At 40.9% G+C, this 22,432-nt stretch overlaps 1 protein-coding gene across 2 annotated transcripts in view; it reads right to left on the bottom strand.

The window, feature by feature from the left end:
• Window positions 1-254: 254 nt before the first annotated feature.
• Window positions 255-22,432, bottom strand: part of TUT7 (terminal uridylyl transferase 7) — a 317,026-nt gene continuing 294,848 nt past the window's right edge. For both annotated transcript variants that reach the window (XM_033927693.1, XM_033927688.1), the window contains exons 27-29: window positions 21,051-21,127; window positions 8,613-8,676; window positions 255-1,412 (exon numbers count right to left, since the gene is read on the bottom strand). In XM_033927693.1, the coding sequence (XP_033783584.1) occupies window positions 1,345-1,412; window positions 8,613-8,676; window positions 21,051-21,127 (209 nt within the window). In that variant the 3' untranslated portion in view covers window positions 255-1,344. The remainder of the gene's footprint in view (window positions 1,413-8,612; window positions 8,677-21,050; window positions 21,128-22,432) is intronic.

Below are 22,432 nucleotides of genomic sequence, written 5' to 3'. Positions count from 1 at the left end.
GGGGAAATCCCAAAAGCCTGACTGGCTAGGTGTGTCCTGAGGACTGGATTGAGCAACCCTTTTCTATGTCTTTCATGTTAGGCAGTTTCTGGCAATACACAATGAATTAAGATTTAGGAACATGCCCTTTTCCTTATCTTGACCAGCAATTAAATATGTGTGAGTTCACAGAGAGTTACATCAACCCATAAGACACGACAAAGGATATATATTTTGTACTAGCAATTTCAAGCACACACTCAAAAATGTAGAAATTTCAAGACTAAATTATGTGACTTTTTATTTCCAAGCCATAACTAAACAGTGGTTCAGTTTTGCTTTTTTTGGTCACATATCAAATTTGATAGGATGTGATGATGATCATATAGAAATGAGTCCAACAAGATGACAACAAATTAAGCATGAGTATTTGACTAGCATGAAAATTCTCTCTTCATATTACAGAAATGTAGAAAAATTTCAAATCCAACTGCTGACCGTCTTGTGATCCTTGTTTCCTTTTTCTTCAAGCTAAAGCAAATTCTTGTTTTTCTGTTGTGTTCCTCAAATGGTGTGACAGATACACTTAGCAGCATCAATAATGATCCTCTCCCCCATATTCTCTTCTCTGCAAAGCACAGCAGCAGCAGCAGGAGGAAAATTCTCAGGGAAGAAGCAGAGTCAAGACTTGAGGGTGAAGAGAGGAGGCGAGGGGAAAAACAAAACTAAAACCAGACAACTCAATAGGACTACACGTCCACAGAATTAAAAATTTACTAGTGTACATGTTCTTCCACAGATACCATAAAAATAATATCTGAAATACAGCAGTAGCAGTCCACAAGTATTTGCAACACCTTTACATGAGTATTCAGTAAACAATTAACATTAATAAATACTATTCGCCCTTCAAAAAATCTATTTCTGAAGGAGGGAAAATAACAAAATCTACTATATTTGGTTTACACACCACATTTAATGCATTTAAAGAGTCTGGTTACATATTAAAACCTTGAAAATTGAGGGAGGGTTTTGAGTACCCAAAACTTATCTACAGGTTTTTTTTATCTAGGAAACAAATACAAATCATGACTTTCTATTAAAATATTCAAATAAGAGTGTCCATGGTAGAAGGACTGCATTAAAATCCATTTCTCTGTTTCAACTTCAATCACAATTCTGTATATCAAAATAAAATTCTACCATCCATCGTTGAAATTGTTAGGCTTATGACTGCTGCTCATTAAATTCAGATACGTTGCCAAAGTAAATCTATATTTCCAAAGTATGTGTAAAACTATATTTATACATATGCATGTGTGTGTGAGGACAACTAATGTCATGATATCTTGTGTGCTTGAGTTTTCATGAATCCTGTTGGGTCCTCTTCTGTGAGGCTTTTCCCTGAGTCATATATTTGTTGGAAAGACTACCTATATTAAAAAAAAACACACAGAAAATCTATTAGTAATTCTCATTTCAACACCATATAAAAAAAAAATGTTTCTTCAGTTTAAGGATGTTGAGGAGAGTACGTTGTTTTTTCCATCAGCATCATTTTGCAATATTGGTTCAGGCTATAATATTGGCTTATTTGGATTATGTCAATTCCCTTTACATTGGTCTAAGTAAAAGTAACCTAAAGAGATTACAACTCATTCAAGAATATGACAGCTAAAGTAATATTTGGGAAAAATAAATACGATCATGTCACTTTATTATTGAGGGCTCTGCACTGGCTCCCGATATATTGGAGAGTTCAGTTTAAATGTGTAAATGTGATTTTCAAAAGTTTACATGGGATTTTTTCCCCCTTTATTTCCACTTTCTTTCAACTCTAACTGCTTTGATTCAATGAGGTATATACATAAATTTAAATTACTACTCCCCCCCTGTTAAAGGGATTCAAACTTTAAGCAGATTTTCACACTCCTTAGCCTTTGCAATGGGGAAGATCTGGAATGACCTCCCTCCAGATATTAGAATTCTTGTCTCATTATCCAGTTTCAGAACAACTTTAAAAACATATTTTTTAACAAAATACCTTACAAATAAAGGTTAAAATGTTTAACTGATCATTTTATATTACTATCTATCGATCCTCTTTGTATTATTGTTCATCCTTAATAATTTTGTTAACTGGATCGAGTTCCTATGGAAATGATCTGGTATATAAGCTTAAGGATTAGATTAGATTAGTATGAGTGTAATTTTATAAGGGGTGACTAGTTTTAAGAGGGCAAGTACCTACTTGTTTAGGTGCCAGTTAAGTAGTAGAAATGGCATCTACATTGCAGGCATGGACATTTATACCAGCCCTGGAGCAAGTGTAAATGCCCGTGCCTAGATTATTTAAGTATGCATGCAAATTAGAATATTTTATAATCCACAGGTGCACTTGTGAACTGTGGCCATACTCCACCCAGAGTCTGCTTGGTATACATCTACTGTAAAATTAGTCACTGTATTCTTTTATGCAGCTGAAATTTTATTATCAGACCATTTACACATGCTGTGACCACGTACAATGTGGGGCAAAAAATGTAACCCCCTAGAGTTATTTACCATTTTCTCAGCAACTGCTTTGGAATGTCAACTAGAAATTTTACATTGAAAGATTAGGTTCTTGCCTTGCTAATCTTTCTTGTAAACAGGAATGATAGTCTTCACCAGCGGGTAAAACATTCATTAGCCATAAGAGTTGTAGAAAGCCCACTGTTCGTTTTCATGCTCTACCTCCCATCACTCTGGGTTGAGCTTCACCCCCTCAGTTGGTACCAAAGCTTCTAGTGAGTCCTAGATTGCAAACATAAGAGAGGGGTGCGGGGAAACTCTCTGAAACCATTAAGAGCTAGATGAACTAAAAAGGTTCTGTAAGACTGCCTGGGTCCAATCCGATCAGATTTTTGGACAATTTTTAAAGAGCTATTGATGACCCAAGGCTGACCCAGAAGCTGTTGGCACTCCTGTGCCAGAAAATATAAGCGAGACATAGATCTTGCTATCATAAGATCACCTTCTAGAGAATCAAATTGTTCTGAAATTAGAATTATCATATCAGGATGCCAGGAAAAGGTGGAAGACTGTGAGCGCACACCACAAAGCCAGGAAGAAGAAGTGGATGGAGCTGACTGAGTTACTAAATTCAACTCCTGCAAAGACTTCAAAATAAGAGCTGGCAAAGCCACAGATTCAAATAAACGCAGAAACGTGGGATCATCCCCAAGTTTCAGAGTCCCAGAGGGATCCACAAATCCAGCACAGTCCCTGATCTCCCATTCTGGGAAGTGCTGCGCCTGAAAATAAGGGGTCAGCAAGCAGGTCATCATCAGGATCCCCCAGATCAGGCAGCGTGTCCATAGAAGCTACGTCACTAATAGATGCATCTGAAGTGAAGCGGGACTGCACAGGGGCAGAATGCCGGCTTTGAAACTCATTCTACAAATATTTCATAAATTCAGAGAAAGCCTCCACTCCTGGGGCGTAGAGTCATACTTTGATGACGTAACTTTGTGTTTCTTAGGTTGTGGAGGGTCTGCAGTGAGGTGCATGGAACTAGCAGCCATGCCAAGCCCTGAAAATAAAGGCCGTTCACCAGGCTAGCCGAGTGTTTGGTCACCTGCGGACGTTGCCGTCTCTTTCGGGAATGCCACAAGAACATTCTTGAGGTACTAAAATTGTGTAATCCTAGCAAGAATTCACATCAGGAGAGCCCAAGGAATCCATACCAGCAAGTTTTGAGGCAAAAATTAGTTTTGGAGAAGCAGGGAGCTTTTGAAAAAAAAGATTGTTAAAAATCTAAGATGGCCACCGTTAAGAAAATTGCACCAAAAAAGCAGTATTTATTTTTTTTTTACATTAAACAAACTACAAAAATGGCGATTTTAGGATTTTTCAGGAGGGAGAACACAGAGGAACATTCAAAACCCCTCAAAACTTCAAATTTCAAACCTCTCCCGATTCACCTCACAGGCTGTTACAATTTACTGTGCTGAAAATGTGCTGCAGCCTACCTCAGCTCTCTTTCAGTAGCTGGAATCAGAAAATCACTGCCTCATGCTGGGAATGTCTCTGCAACGCTGATTTTTGGGTTGCCAGTCAGACCTGATGATGCCTGACTGAACCTCCACCCCTGTGGACTGATGGACGCGATCAGGGAAGGCGGAGTTGAGAAGACGCAGCTGGGAACCTGCAAGACACCGCCGAGTCTCCAAAGGATGCCAAATAGCCTGCCCTTGAACCTTCATTCAGAAGAAGGAGAAAGAGGGGGATGGCCCTGAACTCCTATGAAATAAATGCCGGCTGGCTGACAGGTACTAAAAAAACAAGGGTAATCCTACTCTTCTGACGTTTATATTGAAACTTCCAGAGAACAAAAACACAAAAAGAAAAACTGCAGACTCAATGTACCTTGATGCAAGTGCTTTATTTATACCAGGGATCTCAAAGTCCCTCCTTGAGGGCCGCAATCCACTTGGGTTTTCAGGATTTCCCCAATGAATATGCATTGAAAGCAGTGCATGCACACAGATCTCATGCATATTCATTGGGGAAATCCTGAAAACCCGATTGGATTGCGGCCCTCAAGGAGGGACTTTGAGATCCCTGATTTATACCAATATGTAAAATCCATGGGTAGAATCTGCATGTATTGTAAAATGTTCAAAATCACAAATGACACGCGGCAATGGGGACACTACCTATCTATCTAAAATGTCTCACCTATTGCACTGGGGACGTACCTAAGCAGTCCCCGAAACCCCAGGTGGAAGATATAAGCCTGTCTGCAAAACAGAGGCTCCAAACGAGGAGTTCTTCCAAGCCGCCACATCCACCCTATAGAACTTCGTGAAAGTCACCATGTGTGCTCCAAAGAAATGCAACTGATGTCCGTACAGCCTGCGCTAGCACTCCTGATCAAATCAAAGAGTGAGAAAACAGTAGGGGAAAACCCCGAGTTCCACAGTTCAAGCAGACTGGCTGAGTAGGTCCCCATAGGATTAATTTGTCAACTGCAGACTCAAGTCTGCTCCTCTTACACAGGCTAGGCAGACACTGGAGCTGTACTGGAACACAAAGTCCTTTGAAAAAACACAAAAAAACTTGTATAAAACAAAAAAGAAAACTGAGCAGATCAAATTTGCTCCTTCAGGCTTGATTGCAGAAGAAATATCTGACTGGGGGCAGCAGACAGCAGAGAGAAGGAGGAGGTGCTGAAAGCAGTAATCAGTATCTCCAGCAATGAACCCGAGGGAGTGGATGAAAGACCCTTGATTCAGCATACCATTCTTACTGCACTGCAACGTGCAATTAGCAAGGAAATGTCCACAGTTACTAACAGAAAGTGGACCCCCCCAACACTTCTGTTGAAATTGGTTTGTAATAAGCAGATATAAATGCAAGAGGCAAATCCAATATTCTATATGAGAAACATCTGAGCATCTTTGTATGCCTAAAGTCAGTATGAAAAAGGTAATCCATCTAAGAGCTTTTTTTTTTAAGATCATAACAAGAATTATTCTTCCCTCTCCAAGAATGGCTCACTACGAATCTATGTGCTCCTCAGCATACTTTTTTATTTCTCCATTGTTTTGGAATAATATTCCACCTTTTATTAGAGCTGAGCAGTTCTTTTTAAAATTTAAATCACTTTCAAATACTTTTTTTTCCAGAAAGCTTTCCCAAAGGTAATCTGAATGAAACTCAAGGCATTATTAGTATGTTTATTATTAACTTTATTTTTAATAATTTATTTGTATATTATTTTGATTGTAGAAATGTTTCTTGTTTGATTGTATTACCTTTTCTTTTATTATTGGTGTTCCTTTCAATTTGATTTTATTTTGTAAGCCGCTTTGACCTTTTGCATTAAGTGGGATATCAAATGAAAAATAAACATAAACATAACCACTTTGCTTTTCGATATTCTTTTACAGAAAAACAAACATTAAGGGGCTCATAATCAAAACAAAAATACTTATATAAACTCATCCAAGTCAGCACTTGGATGACCTAAAAGAACCTCCGAAGCCATCCCACCCCCAAATGTCTGTGGCAGGAGGAGTGTCAAATTCCTCCTGCTGCCACCTCACCCAGACATTCACCAGCAAAGGGGTACCGGCAGGAGGGCCAGATTGCAAAGGAGTACTTGCACTATCAGGCACTGCATGTTATGCAGTGTGAGCTCACCAAACAAAAAATTAATTAAAACAGATCTGACATGGTGGTTTACCTCCTTTCGTCTCCTTCCTGATCAGATTTCCCCCCCCCAGTCATTACCCTGACCACCCCCACCCAAACACAGACCCAACCGCCCTGCTAAAACCCCAATACCCTCAGCACATAAACTGCATCCCCAAGCAGAATTATGACCCACCTGAACCAATACCGACCCAAACCCTTCCCCATCCCCACTCCAACACTCTAAAATCTGCCCTAACACCCCTGAAGACAATTGGGCCACAATATAAAAACACCACCCCTTTCCATAAACCCCACCCATCCAACATAAACACCCTCCCATGATTTACCCAGGGGTCTTAATTGGTGAGGTAGTGGAGTCCAGGTGACAGCAATCCCCTTTTGCCACCCCTGTATCCAAAAAGATGCTGATGACATCTAGTGGTAGTCTCGCAGTACTACTGCTAGGGGGGGGGCATCCTTTTATATATGGGGGAGGGTTGGAGATGAAGAGGTGTTTATTGGAGTGGGTAGGGTTGTCTCCAGGGTGCTGTGGCTGTCCTCTGGTGTCATGGTGGTGATTGTGCAGGATTCTAACTTCCCTGAGAGTAGGGTTTATATGCTGGGTCAAATCCTTAAATTGGGGGAGGGTTGAGTCGGGAGTCAGTGAGAACACTGCCACACCTGCTGTGCTACTGAATTGTCAGTAGCACATCTGCATTTACACCTCCTCTTTCAGGTGGCAGCAAGTCTGGCTGTGCTATTGGTAGTCATGACAGCTAGCCACACTTCCACCGGTGCCCATATCCTACCCAGCATCACAACAGGCAGGTAATGTGGGATACAAATTTTTTTTTATTGCAGTGGCTACCTTTTTAGTAATTCATCAAGTCGCTAGGACTCGAGCATGAGCCGATGACACCTAACAACAACAACCTTTTTATCACAAGAGACAGTAGCATGGGGTCTGAGCTGTTCACCATGTGGCAACCCTGTGTTAGCTGCTTAACACAGCTTAATAAAAAGGCCCCTAAGCTTGTTTTTTGTTTTTTCAATCAACTATCTAATTATCAATTAAATGTAATCAATTGTTGATTAACTAAGAGGGCAGTTACTTTTTCACATAGGTCAGGGGTAGGGAACTCCGGTCCTCGAGAGCCGTATTCCAGTCGGGTTTTCAGGATTTCCCCAATGAATATGTATGAGATCTATTTGCATGCACTGCTTTCAATGCATATTCATTGGGGAAATCCTGAAAACCTGACTGGAATACGGCTCTCGAGGACCGAAGTTCCCTACCCCTGACTTAGGTGGTGTTCCTTAAATAAAGTAATAATTTAGAAACTGCGTTATGTGCTTACTCAGGTCCCCTCTGTACAATATTACATCTTGTTTAAAGATTAGAAACATTTTAGTGTTATATATGCTAACTTGTGTTATATATGCTAACTTTATAAAATAAACTTAAAACAGGAACCTTTTTGGACTCCTCACATAGACAACCTATTATAAAATTTGTTCCTAAATGGATAAGTTATCAGTCTATATGTGTTTCAGCACAGCTGAAAATGTTAACATAACTTTATACAGATAATGAATCTGTTTAACTTTATTCCTGTTCCAAGTTAGATGGAAAGCAACTAAATTTTGTCACTATCTACATAACTTTTAGCCCTGTCGCCCCAGACCACCCTAATTTAACCAAAACTTTGGGTGTGGAGCAACTAATATGGCCAAGCAGTTCAGGAAATTTAAGACAAAGCTGATATACAGTCGGCATCTGCAGCTGACTAAGTTACTGCATTTGAACATCAACTCTTTTAGATAAACTCTCTCCCTTAATTTGGTTCTCCTTTTCACCACTTGTTTTCTAATGGCTGGAGATAGTGAAAAGTGCAACATTTCCACTGACCCTTACCAGAAAATGCGGGAGAAATGAGGTAGATATAACTATAAAGTGTACATTTTGGTCCAGATTCTCTATAGGGTGCCGATATCAGTGGCTGCCTAAAAATCGGCTGTGTCAATAATGCGACGGCGCCCAATAAAGAATTGTGCCTCCATGAAAGATAGGTGCCGGAAGTGTAGGCCAGAGTTTTCCAGCTCTACATTTCCTGCACCTATCTTTGTTGTGAATCATGCCTGTGTAGGTGCGATTCCAATGTGAATTATTTAGGCACCATAGCCGCTTTACTGTTGCCGCTTTTTTGCCATTTTAAACAGCGTTTGTTAATTAATAGGCGTTTTTATGAATCTCTTTTATAATTCTTATTTTCCTTATGCTATATCCAGATCTAAAATGTACAGTGCTTCATAGCACTAATGTATACTTTATGGAGAACAGTTCATTTTTGTTGAAGCAATTTCTGTATAATATGAACTGTTACTTTGAATTTAATTTGATCTCTTGTCTAATTTTTCTAGAAATTTAGAAATAAAAGAATTTACTGCACCTGACTGGGGGCTCAGAATTATTTTTCCTCTCTGCTTCTTTTTTTCTTCATTTAGTGGTATTACCTGCGAGGAGAGAGGTTAAATAAGGAAACAAAATTCATAAATGAAAACTACAGCAGTATCATTCAACAACCACACTACAGACACATTTCCTAATAACTTTGGTATACCCCAAGGCTCTATTCTGTCCCCTCTTCTTTTCAATATTTTCCTGGCCCCTCTGATCACTCTTGGGCAGTCTGTTGGCTTCTCTGTCTTTGCATGTGCTGACGATATACAATTAACATACTAAATTGATCTCACTAACATTGATGATATTCTTACCATCAATAAAAAATTGGAAAAAATAAGTGACTGGCTCTACACTAATATGCTCTCTCTTAATGTAAACAAGTCCAAATCCATGGTCTTCCCACTCAGGTATGGTCAATCACTACTCTTACCCATTGAATATAGGTCTATCCCAGTTCAGTCAGTTAAAACTATGAAGCTTTTGGGGATTACTCTAGATGAGAAACTTACATTTCATGATCACATCAGTTCAGTCGTAAGGAAATGCTTTCACTGTCTCCGCATGATTCGCTCTCTTGTAAAATATCTAGACCAAGCCTCGCTTAACATTCTTACTCATTCTTTAGTAATCTCTTGCCTTGATCCTGGCAATGCCCTATTTAAGGGAATTACAAAAAAGGAAATTCGACGCCTTCAGATTATCTAGAACACCGCCGTCAAAATTATCTTTAACGCAAAAAAAATTCTCCCATGTTACGCCTCTGATGGTCAAAGCACACTGGCTGCCTATTCCCTATCGCCATCATCTATAAAATAATGCTGCTAACCTTCAAAACTGAGCTGAGTTACTGTACAGCGGGTCTGTCTCGTGGGTGGTATAATTTACTTGAGTCAGTCTCTTATTTATAGCCAAGCTTCTTTTCTGACTCCCTTGATACATTGTCCCTGCTGTATTGGAAACCTTCAAAACTAGACAAACAGAACAGCCAGAATTCATCAATAGACTTCTAGTACCTCTAACCTCACAACGTGCTCTGCGGTCATCAAATCAAAATCTGCTAACAACTCCATTGCTAAAAATTATCAATACTATGCGCAATAATATTTTCTCTGTTACTGCTCCCACGCTCTGGAATTCAGCACCGGCATACTTATGAGATATCTGCACATTAGATAAATTCAAAACCAGCTTAAAAACAATGCTTTTTAACGATGCGTTTGCATTATGACTGTCTTTTCAAGGACATTTAAATTGATTTTTAGCTCAGCTTTTGTGGCAATTATAGCAATACAGGTTAAACTTTTACCCCTTACCTTCTGGGGTTTTTTATTTTCCTTTAACTGTTCTTTTCTTTCTGTTTAATGTAGTTCTACCCTTTTTCCTCTCGTGTGAGTTTGATTTGTGAGACTTTGTAGATGTCTTTATTGGATAAAAATTAGTTACTAAATTTAATGTGTCTGTATGCCCTGTTTTCTGTTTTTTAATTTATTGTAAAGCCGCTTTGTAATTTAAAAAGGCGGTTTAACAAATTCTTAATAAAACTTGAAACTTGATTTAAGTTGTTTGGGTTAGGGCTTGCTTATTAACAGTTCTGCAGTACTGCCGCTTCAGCAACTTGGGCTTCATTGAATTGGAAATGTTTTGGAAGCAGCATTAATATTCCTAGAAGTTAGGATAAGGAGTCTTAATTGATGCACAACAGTGATACCTAACAACTAGCTCTAGTATGTATATTTTCCTGGTACTAGGTGGGATTGCAGTGCATGCTATAAAAGGCAATTCTATAATCTAGGCACCCAAATTTATGCATCTCATGCACACAAATTCTTGCACATACCTACAAAAGTTCCAGCAGGACACCAAAGTGCTATTCTGCAAATATCCACATAATTTATTAAGTGCAAAGAGAACATACACATGCTGGGATCCCACTTATGCATGTGTATCCCTGCCTCATTTAGGCACCTGCACTTATACCAAATCTATGAATGGTGTAACAGTAAGTGTTAGGCATGGCAATAGAGGGTTGTGCTAGTATTCTATAACAGAACCTGGATGTGTAGATATGTCTCCGTCAGATCCAGAGAGGCAAGGAATTCTCCATGACCCACCAATGCTATAACAGAGCGGACCGTCTCCATGCGAAAGCAGGGGACCTTTAGGACCTCGTTTAATGACTTCAGATCCAGAATGGGCCTCCAATCTTCGGTGCCTCTCTTAAGCACAATGAAGAATAAACAGTATCTGCTTGAGCAGATACTGAAGAATAAACAGTATCTGCTTTGGGAACTGGTTCTATGGCTTAGACTCTGACCTCCTTCTTTGGCTGTCCATCCAGAGAGTCAAGGAACAAATCTGGAGGGAGGGGGGGGGGGGGTCAAGAAACTCAATCTTGTGCGCCTCCTAAATAATGTCCAGAATCCAACGATTGGATGAAATAATGGCTGAACTCGAAGCTCCCGTCTCTTCCTCTCGTGCCCTATAGAACATAGCCACTCCTCAACCAGTAAATCCATGCAAAAAAAGCAGGATCAGGGGCTAGAATGGCCTGGGGCATCCATGAGAGGTGAACTCGAGGCAAATCGAGTGGTTTTGAGGCAGAAAAAAATGAAGTTTAAAAAGATTGCTAAAAATCCAAGATGGAAATCCTTCAAGAAATTCGTGCCAAAACTGAGCTGTTGGGAGCTAAATACAAAAATAAAAAATAGTGATTTTAGGATTTTGGAGGATGGGAAACTGAATCCTAACCTCAGAAACCCCCACCCCCGAAGTTCCCCATAAGAAATAATGGGAGTACTCACTGTGATATCTGGTGCTTGGCAGTTTGTAGTAGCCTGCCTGCAGAGAAAGGACTTCTTCCTCAGAAATGTGTCAGAACTGGACCATCTAAGAAAATCTAGCTGCCAGTCAGAAGGACCTCTGACTTTCACCCTTGAAATTTCTCACACAGCAATGGGGGGAGAAACTACACAGCCGGCTCCTAACACCCAGAGAGTTGCTACACAGGGGCCCCACAGCCTGCGCTCAAGCCCCTGATTAAATTAGTGGGTGAGCAGCTCCCAGGGAACAGATGCCGAGTTCCTGAAAAGACCCAAAACAGGCTGGCTCCACAGGTACTTGATGAGATTGGCCTGGGAACATCAGTCCAGTCACGCAGGATTGCGTCCTTTCCCAGCGGAGTAAGCCCAAGAAGGGCACCTCTGAGCACCAATGCCATGAAGAAATTTGAAAAACTGACAGAAAAATACCCCAAAATAACAAAAAGAAACAGAGCAGATCAGAACAAAGCTTCTGAGTTAGCTTGCAAAAGGAAAAAATGGAGGGAGCTGTTCTCTACTGCAAAAGGGGAAGAGTTCAAGATCTTAAAGTGATACCCTTCTGCAATTTCGCGGTTAATGGGAATCAACGGCTAAAGTATGGACTCCTGTGTATATGTAACAGAAGCCATCATTTCCTCCTCTTTCTCCCCCAACCCCCAAAATAGCATTTCTCTTTTTGTGATCCACCAATTCAGAATTTCTCCTTTTTCTCAGCAAATAGGCAGTACATTTCTCAGCCTTCCAGCATTTTTACTACTGTTGCTGATCACAGTGGTGGTGGAGTGAGCTTCCTCCTGCACAGGTTTTTCCTTTGGGAAGGCAGAAGATGTGCCGCAGCAGCAGCAATGCCTACAAATGGTTTTTGTCTTACCTCAGAAAGATATTTCAGGGTAAGCTGTGGTAGTAGTGGGGGAGCATGCTTCTCCTGCACATCTCTATTAAGATCAGGAAAGCAGAAATTAAGCCATTGCAGCAATGGTAGGGGAGCTCCTCTAAAAAAGCTTTTTTTTAAAAAAAAAAGTTTGAGAAGTTATTTCAGGGTATGCTGTGGTTGGGGGAGGGTTGGGTAGAAAGTTCTAACTTTCAGAAAGCAGGATACAAGTCTTGGCAGTAAGGGGACTCCTCCAACAGTGCTAATATTGTCCTCAGGAAGGCAGTTCAGTGTCATTTGCCAGCTTATTCTGCAAGGGTTTTTTTTTTCTCCTGTTCTCTTAGGCTTCTGTGACTGGCTTCATGACTGTTGCAGTTATCCGGGTCTTGCCAATATGGGTAGGTAGAACTTGCATAAGAATAGCCTTAGTGAGTCAGACCAATGATCCATCTAGCCCAGTTCCCATCTTCAAGGTGGCCAATCCAGATCATAAGTACTTGGCAAAAACCCATATAATAGCAACACTCCATGCTACTGAACCAGGGCAAGCAGTGGCTTCCCCCATGTCTGTCTCTAGCAGACTATGGACTTTTCCTTCAGGAACTTATGCAAACCTTTTTTTAAAACCAGCTATATTAATCGCTCTTACCACATTCCCTGGCAATGTATTCCAGAGCTCTGTGTAAAAAAATATTTCCTCCTATTGGTTTTAAAAGTATTTTCCTTTAACTTCATTGAGTGTCCCCTAGTCTTTGTAATTTTTGATGGAGAAAAAAAAATATCTATCTCCTTGTATCTGTTCTACATCACTTAGGATTTTGTAGACTTCAATCATATCTTTGAAGATAGTCACAGCATGATGGCTGAAATGTTGGTCCTACCTACCCATATGCAGCGCGATCCGGATAAACTGCAACAATCCTTTTTTTTCTGCTGGTAGGTCTTAGGAAGAAGGTTCTTTGGTGGTAATAGGCTCTCCTGAAGAAACTGTTTTATGGCATAGGGACAGCTCAGAACAACTTGCAATGGCAGTGTAAGCATGGGAAAATTAAGTTTCAAGTTTATTAGGTTTTTATATACCGCCTATCAAGGTTATCTAAGCGGTTTTTACAATCAGGTACTCAAGCATTTTTCCCTCTCTGTCCCGGTGGGCTCACAATCTATCTAACGTACCTGGGGCTATGGAGGATTAAGTGACTTGCCCAGGGTCACAAGGAGCAGCGCGGGGTTTGAACCCACAACCCCAGGGTGCAGAGGCTGTAGATCCAACCACTGCGCCACACACTCCTGGGAGTGTGTGGCGCAGTGGTTAGGTTCTTACCTTGATAATCTTCTTTTCAGTGTAAGGGTACAGTAGGTTTGACATGTGGGTTCCTTCCCGTCACCCGTGAGGTTTGCAGAAGACATATTTACATTTTTGAAAAACACCTCTTTGAATCACTGGGCAATGCCTCAGTTTGTACCAAAGCCATGGATGACTCCTAAGGAGGAGAAAGAAAAAGGAGGGTGTGGGGAACTCCCAAACATTTCAAGTCTTTTCTGCTCTGTAATAAGAACAATTAACCCAATGGATATATATCACTTTACATCTTATCACCTCATTTTTTCTTTATTCTAAGCAGCTCTGGCACTAACAGTACTACGGATGCCTTATGCTACTTTCACTATCACTTGCAGTTAGGTTCGGCATTTTATCATGGTTTTGGTTTTTTATTTCGTTTTTCACCAGTATTTTCATTTATTTATTAAAGCAGCCTTTTTTAACAGCCCGATGCCTCTCCCCCTATCAGTGTACATTCAATCCACTGCCGACACCTTTTTGGCGCCTCTTTCAACAGATCAAATATCATAGCTCCACTGTCGCGTGTTCACATTTATTCTGCGTACGAGTTTATCTCATCAGTGCAGAGACTTTTTTGGTAAGTCCATTTTACTTTCCCGAGTGCTGTGGTTTTATTCTTTTGTTTTAATAGAAGCTCATTTGAACAATAATTTAGATCTTTCCCGGTCGGCTTGTCTTTGAGCTACAATCGGCTTATGTTTTCAAGATACACTCTGTATTATCAGCTGTTCATTTCCCATACGTTTACTTTTGCCCTGTTTAGGTCTATATAGTCTAGGCATACTGTTTGTAACCAGCCATCATTTTAAGTATGTATATGCCCTTTTTTTTTGGGGGGGGGGGTTAAGTTCTTTTAGCATGTTATTTCATTAATTCTGAGTTCGGTGTTACAATATGTTGTTCTTAGATTTTAGTTTGCACATCATTTATTCTTTTCTATGACATATTCGCATTGCAATTTTACTCAAAAGTATAAATAGGTATCCATATTTCCATTCAAGTTTCATCACAGTGCTCTGGTTTTGGCTCCAGTATTTATTACTTCTGTCCACCAGGTCTGGCTATCTGTTACCATCTCATATTTTAAAGACTCGCTCGTTATAATTAGTGGTGATCCACATGTCTCTTCATAATGGACATGTCCGATTTTAGCATTTGAATCTTAGTACTATGGGTTTGGTCTTTTCTGGTTTCCTTTCTATAATCTGCTTTTCGTCTGGAGTCTTTTGAGTTTAGAATTACATTGTATGACATATTTTTGTGTTATAATTGTCTAAATCGGTCAAGTTATCCATTCTTTTTATTATTTTTTGTCCCCTCATACAGTGGCAGACTGCCCCGGGTGCCAGCCCTAGGGGGGTACACAGCCGGTGGGAACCAGAACCTTTTGAGCTGCTCTAAATGGCACCTGCACCTCAGTGCGGCTGCTGTACTTATTCCGAAGTAGAGTCGGCAGCCGCACTGAAGTGCAGGAAGGTCCCGCAATGACTGCATTTGCTGCCTCTGCCTCCGGAAGACGTAAGTGATGTCGGAAGGGATGGACCGGCAGCTGCAGTCATTGCAGAACCTTGCCGCAACTCCCTGCATCTGCCGGCCCACCCCCTCCAACGTCACTTACATCTTCCAGAGGTAGAGGCAGTCATCATGGAACCTTGCTGGTTTGGAGGGAGCGAGGAGCACAGAAGGGTGGTGGAGGGAGAAAAAGGGGGTCAGGGTGGTATGGAAGGGTGGTGGAAGGAGAGAAAGGGGGCAGATGCTGATGGAATTGGTGTACAGGGAAAGGAGAGAGAGACATAAGGAGGAAGGATACTGGATGGAATTGGGTTGGAGGAAAAGAAAAGTGGCAGATGCTGATGGAAGTGTGGGGAAGGGAGAGGAGAGAGTGAAATGCCAGACCATGGGGGTGTGGAAGAGGGAAGGGAAGAAGAGGAGAGAGATGCCAGGGGAGGGAAGGGAAGATGGATGCCAGAATAATAGGGGTGAAGGGAGAGATGGAAGGGGAATACAAGGAGAGAAATGCCATATAAAAGGGGCAGAGAGAGGGTAGACAGTGGATGAAAGGAAGAGAGTGACAAGACTATGAGGAAAGCAGAAACCAGAGAAGATAATGTAGAAAAAAAATTCTATTTATTTATTTTTTTGCTTTAGGGGAGATGCATCGCTGTTTCTGTGGTGTTGCATTGTATGCAGAGTCCAGCTTTTTGGTGGTTCAATTTAACCTTTGTCTACGTTTTTCTATTTTATCACCCCTTTTTCAAAACTGTAGAGCGTTTTTTTAGCACCGGCCATGGTGGTAATTGCTCAGAATTCTATGAGAGTCTGAGCTGTTACCACTATGGCTAAAAACCACATTACAATTTTGTAAAAGGGAGAGGGGTTAGTTTGTGATTACATATTCCATACTAGGCGAAGGTGTTTTCTGTGTTCTATGTGTTCGAAAGACATGGTTTTCAGTTAGGATTGACTGTGTAGGATTGATCTGTACTAGTCTGGCTACTTTAGTTTTACAATGGGTGTATTGATGTACTGCTCACTGCAGTATGTAAGATGCTGCCTTTTCCTGGGTACACTCTTGTGTGATGTCTGGATTGTAACTAAAAATCATGTTTTTCATACAGATGGGGGGGGGGGGGGTGTGAGTGTGTGTCAAAAAATGATGGGCCTTGGGTGTCACATATGCTAGGTACACCACTGCCTTCATAGTTTATATCTAATCCACAAGCCTGCTTTTAGGACCTACAGGGTACCTACCTCTGATTCATGACAATTTCACTTCTCATGTTATCTTAGCCATTCTTTTTATTATACAACTGCCCAGATAAGCATCATTCTTTGACGTGATTGGACCTTGAAAACTAACGGCAACAGTTTTCTCCCCAGAAATTTTTTCCAGCCATGAAAAACATTTGCTGCATTTAGTGTGCCACAAAAAACATTTGCTCCGTTTAGTGTGCCGGAGTTAAAAAAGTTTGAGAGATGCTGCTCTATACCATTTGAAAGAGGGCAAATATCTAATTATTCACTTCTAGAATTGGATACTTCTTAAATTTAATAAAAAAATTATGGAACAAGTGTCAAACCTTAAGAAAGGCCGTCATATTGAGCATTGGAAAATAACTAATAATAATTAACTAATACAAATAGTACACATTTTGGGCTCCTTTTACTAAGCTGCGATAGCGGTTTTACTGCGCGCTTAGCTCGCGCAGAACTGCCGCACGTGCTAGACACTAATGCAAGCATTGAGCTGGCGTTAGTTCTAGCCATGTAGCACGGCAATTCTGCAGGCGCTAAAAAAGCTATTGCAGCTTAGTAAAAGGAGCCCTTAATTTTCCTCACCACCAAATTTCCCTGTCCCGCCCCACCCGGCTACTTTTTCATGCCACCCGGCTGGAAAAAATTTCTGGGGAGAACAATGAAAATTTATGCATCTCTCATAGCCTATCTCAAAGGTTTCGCTATAGTGCTAATGGATAACTCTTCTTACTTGTTCAACAGTACATTAAACATCTTCATTCTCTCTCGGTTGTTCACAGACAGCATATGGAAACACTCATATGTGTATCAGGCAGAAACCATGCTAACTTAACAATTGACTGGGTGGGCCATCAAGCCTACTGTACCCTTATACTAGAAAGAAGATTATCGAGGTAAGAACCTAATCTTTCCTTCGAGTGCAAAGGGTACAGTAGGCTTGACATATGGGATTTACCAAAGCAATCCCCTGACTAGGGCAGGGCAGATTGAGCAGCAAGGACCCAAAAGTGGTGTCTATTTGTGCCCAAAAAGAGAGCCAGGTACGGATCTCAATGACGGCGAAGGCGAATTCAGAAAAGGGGAAGTCGTGAGGCAAAAGATGTCGAACACTCAGCGATGGGTTATTCCAAAGTGTACTTAATTGGAGAACAGCACAGTATCAAATAAGTGGACTTGACACTGGCAGTGTTTTGGCAATACTGCATTTGTCGAGTTTAGTATTACATCAAAAAACATATAAAAATACACATAAATATGCATATAGAAAACAATAATAAGCATAAGTTAAAACACCAAGGTCTGCATAGATGAGAACATGATATAATTAAATACAACAATATGTATGAAATATGTATGAAAAAGGGACAATAAAATATTGAGAAATTAGTCTAAAGGCACACTAACATTGTTCTTACAAAAAAAAAAAAGATAAAACTAAGAAAAGACTTTAAATAGGGACTGGAATTGCCATAAAGATCATTCAACTCCTTGCTAAAGAGAATTTGTCCTTTAAAAGGGAGCATGCTCAAAGTAGCTTTAGAAGCAGAATCTCCTGCCCATTGTCTGATCCAGAGCACTCTTCAAGCGGAGAAAGAATATACAGACACCATGTTCCTAAAAAAGTCATATAGGGTGTCTGTTATATAATCCACCCCCAACAGTAAAACCTGGGGGTATGCTATTTGCTCCATGGGCAGAGTCTGGTGCAGCATCTTATCTGACATGTGCGAACCATGAAGAAGCCACAGCTGCCACTTTCAGACCCAGAGCTAAAGCATCAAACTGTCTTTTGAGGACCAAGTCCATCCTGCGATCTTGTGCATCCTTTAATATCACTCTTCCTTCACTAGGGAATGAAGTATGCTGAGTTACCTGTGCTGCCAACAAATCCACAACCCAGAATCCTCTAAACCTGAGGACATACTTTGAGGGAGTAAAGGCATTGACCATGACCCCGATTCATCCCAGCCATTTTCTGACTGGATCTCCTGTTTCTGTGGTAAAGTTTTCTGCTGTGGAACTGCGCTCTGTGGAGGTAAATCCCCCTGCACCACCAGCGATACTCCAGACTATGCAGATGTTTTACACTTCACATAAGCTTTAAACATCAAATTGACAAAATCAGAATCATAGTAACATAGTAACATAGTAACATAGTAGATGACGGCAGATAAAGACCCGAATGGTCCATCCAGTCTGCCCAACCTGATTCAATTTAAATTTTTTTATTTTTTTTCTTCTTAGCTATTTCTGGGCGAGAATCCAAAGCTTTACCCGGTACTGTGCTTGAGTTCCAACTGCCAAAATCTCTGTTAAGACTTACTCCAGCCCATCTACACCCTCCCAGCCATTGAAGCCCTCCCCAGCCCATCCTCCACCAAACGGCCATATACAGACACAGACCGTGCAAGTCTGCCCAGTAACTGGCCTAGTTCAATATTTAATATTATTTTCTGATTCTAAATCTTCTGTGTTCATCCCACGCTTCTTTGAACTCAGTCACAGTTTTACTCTCCACCACCTCTCTCGGGAGCGCATTCCAGGCATCCACCACCCTCTCCGTAAAGTAGAATTTCCTAACATTGCCCCTGAATCTACCACCCCTCAACCTCAAATTATGTCCTCTGGTTTTACCATTTTCCTTTCTCTGGAAAAGATTTTGTTCTACGTTAATACCCTTTAAGTATTTGAACGTCTGAATCATATCTCCCCTGTCTCTCCTTTCCTCTAGGGTATACATATTCAGGTCTTCCAGTCTCTCCTCATACGTCTTCTGGCGCAAGCCTCCTATCATTTTCGTCGCCCTCCTCTGGACCGCCTCAAGTCTTCTTATGTCTTTCGCCAGATACGGTCTCCAAAACTGAACACAATACTCCAAGTGGGGCCTCACCAATGACCTGTACAGGGGCATAAACACCTTCTTCCTTCTACTGACTACGCCTCTCTTTATACAGCCCAGAATCCTTCTGGCAGCAGCCACTGCCTTATCACACTGTTTTTTCGCCTTTAGATCTTCGGACACTATCACCCCAAGGTCCCTCTCTCCGTCCGTGCATATCAGCTGCTCTCCTCCCAGCATATACGGTTCCTTCCTATTATTAATCCCCAAATGCATTACTCTGCATTTCTTTGCATTGAATTTTAGTTGCCAGGCATTAGACCATTCCTCTAACTTTTGCAGATCCTTTTTCATATTTTCCACTCCCTCTTCGGTGTCTACTCTGTTACAAATCTTGGTATCATCTGCAAAAAGGCACACTTTTCTTTCTAGCCCTTCAGCAATGTCACTTACATACATATTGAACAGGATTGGCCCCAGCACCGAACCCTGAGGGACTCCACTAGTCACCTTTCCTTCCTTCGAGCGACTTCCATTAACCACCACCCTCTGGCGTCTGTCCGATAGCCAGTTTCTGACCCAGTTCACCACTTTGGGTCCTAACTTCAGCCCTTCAAGTTTGTTCAACAGCCTCCTATGAGGAACTGTATCAAAGGCTTTGCTGAAATCCAAGTAAATTACATCTAGCATATGTCCTTGATCCAGCTCTCTGGTCACCCAATCAAAAAATTCAATCAGGTTCGTTTGGCACGAATTACCTTTTGTAAAGCCATGTTGCCTCGGATCCTGTAACCCATTAGATTCAAGGAAATACACTATCCTTTCTTTCAGCAACACTTCCATTATTTTTCCAACAACTGAAGTGAGGCTCACCGGCCTGTAGTTTCCTGCTTCATCCCTGTGACCACTTTTATGAATAGGGACCACATCCGCTCTCCTCCAATCCCCAGGAATCACTCCCGTCTCCAGAGATTTGTTGAACAAGTCTTTAATAGGACTCGCCAGAACCTCTCTGAGTTCCCTTAGTATCCTGGGATGGATCCCGTCTGGTCCCATCGCTTTGTCCACCTTCAGTTTTTCAAGTTGCTCATAAACACCCTCCTCCGTGAACGGCGCAGAATCTACTCCATTTTCTCGTGTAACTTTGCCGGACAATCTCGGTCCTTCTCCAGGATCAAATCCTTGCCCCTGATCATCTGAGGATCTCTGCAGGGGAACTTCTTGTGCCCTCATGGGTTAAGAGATATTTCTACACTTGTGCTTTGCTGTTGATGCTGAGTCACCATGTGGAGGCGGAGTACAAGTTGTATTTATTTATTTTAAAAATGTCTTACCCGCTTAAAACTAAATGGCTTACAAAGTACAATCATAATAATAAAACATGCATACCTACAACATAAAGAAGTCTCAATATCCTCATAAAAATGTTACTATTCCTTCAAGTAAAAGCCTCCACAAACAAAGTAGTCTTCAATGTTTTCTTAAATTTCCGGAAATCCAAAAGTGCTCTTAATGGTCCTGTTAATTTATTCCACAATGACACCCCTGCTAATGAGATTCCAGATGCCCTTGTATTTTCATAATGTACATGTGAAAACTCGTTTAGAGATAGTCGCATTGCTCCCTCTGATCTTAAAGAACTGAGAGGCTAGTGTGTCATTATGTGAGTCAAATACCAAGGAATACTGTAATGGATAACCTAAAAACCAACACAAGAATCATGTGGCTAACCAACAAATTCCAAATATTGCCTTAAAGAAGCTGTTCTTCTTCATGGACAGGTTTGTCAACTTTACCTGAATTGCTCTCCCAGCATGCTTTAGAACGTTGGGGGAAGAGGGAGATCCACACAAGACATCAGATTTTGAACCACCTAAAACAAGTAAAAAGTTTGCAACTGAAACTTCTGAAAATATTAAAAATATCCACAACCGAAATGAAATAATGTACACAAAGTAATAGGTTTATGATATTTAGAATGGAAGATTAGGCTTCTTTCTGTTAGAACACATAGGATTCTGTACTGAAGCTGTTGTCCTCCTACAGTCAAAAACTTTGCAGAGGGATGTCACTCAAATTTCTCTACTCCTCCCCTTCATAAGTGGTGAATAGCTCCCTCTTTAGTTAGTATCAAAGCAATCGAACTCCACTGAAACTAAAGAAAAGAGGAGGGGACATGACAAAACAACGATTAACAATAATTAACATAAACTCAAACTCAGAAGTATCCAGGATTTTCAAAAGGCATTTGACAAAGTACCTCAAGAAAGACTTCTGAGGAAATTAGAAAGTCATGAGACAGGAGGTAATGCCATATTATGGATTAAGAACTGCTATGTTCAACAAGCACTATCCTATAAAGACTCCAAAGAATTTTCAAAAGGCATTTGACAGAGTACCTCATGAAAGACTTCTGAGGAAATTAGAAAGTCATGGGATAGGACAGGGGTAGAGAACTCCGGTCCTCGAGAGCCGTATTCCAGTCTGGTTTTAAGGATATCCCCAATGAATATGCATGAGATCTATTTGCATGCACTGCTTTCAATGCATATTCATTAAGGAAATCCTGAAAACCCGACTGGAATACGGCTCTCGAGGACCGGAGTTCCCTACCCCTGGGATAGGAGGTAATGTCATATTATGGATTAAGAACTGCTATGTGCAACAAGCACTATCCTATAAAGATTCCACAGGATAAAAAAGAATAGCAGTCTTTTCTTTTCTTTTTTTTTAACTCATCCAGTTGACAGGAAAAGAAGACCTGTGATGGACACCAGCAACATCTGGGGCAGTAATAGGTGAATTTGAAGTTTGCACAGGGCAAACAGAATCCTGTGTTTTCTAACAGAAAGAAGATTACTAAAGTAAGAACTTAATCTTCCATTCTGTTGCAAAAACATAGTATTCAGTACTTAAGATGACATACCAAAGCAGTGCCAGATGTCTAGGGAGCTTGCCTGCAGCACCTAGGACCGAAAAGTGTCATCCTCTTGGACCGTCACATCTATTCTGTAGAACCTTGTAAAGGTATAGAGAATAAAAACATAAGAATTGCCTTACTGGGACAGGCCAAAGGTCCATCATTCTGTTTCCAACAGTGGCCAACCCAGGTCCCAAGTACCTAGCTAGATCCCAAGTAGTAAAATAAATTTTATGCTGTTTGCGATGAAGGAATCCT

The sequence above is a fragment of the Geotrypetes seraphini genome, chromosome 1, assembly GCF_902459505.1.
Source record: "Geotrypetes seraphini chromosome 1, aGeoSer1.1, whole genome shotgun sequence".
Classification (NCBI taxonomy): Eukaryota; Metazoa; Chordata; class Amphibia; order Gymnophiona; family Dermophiidae; genus Geotrypetes; species Geotrypetes seraphini.
This window is presented reverse-complemented; position numbering and strand designations above follow the sequence as displayed.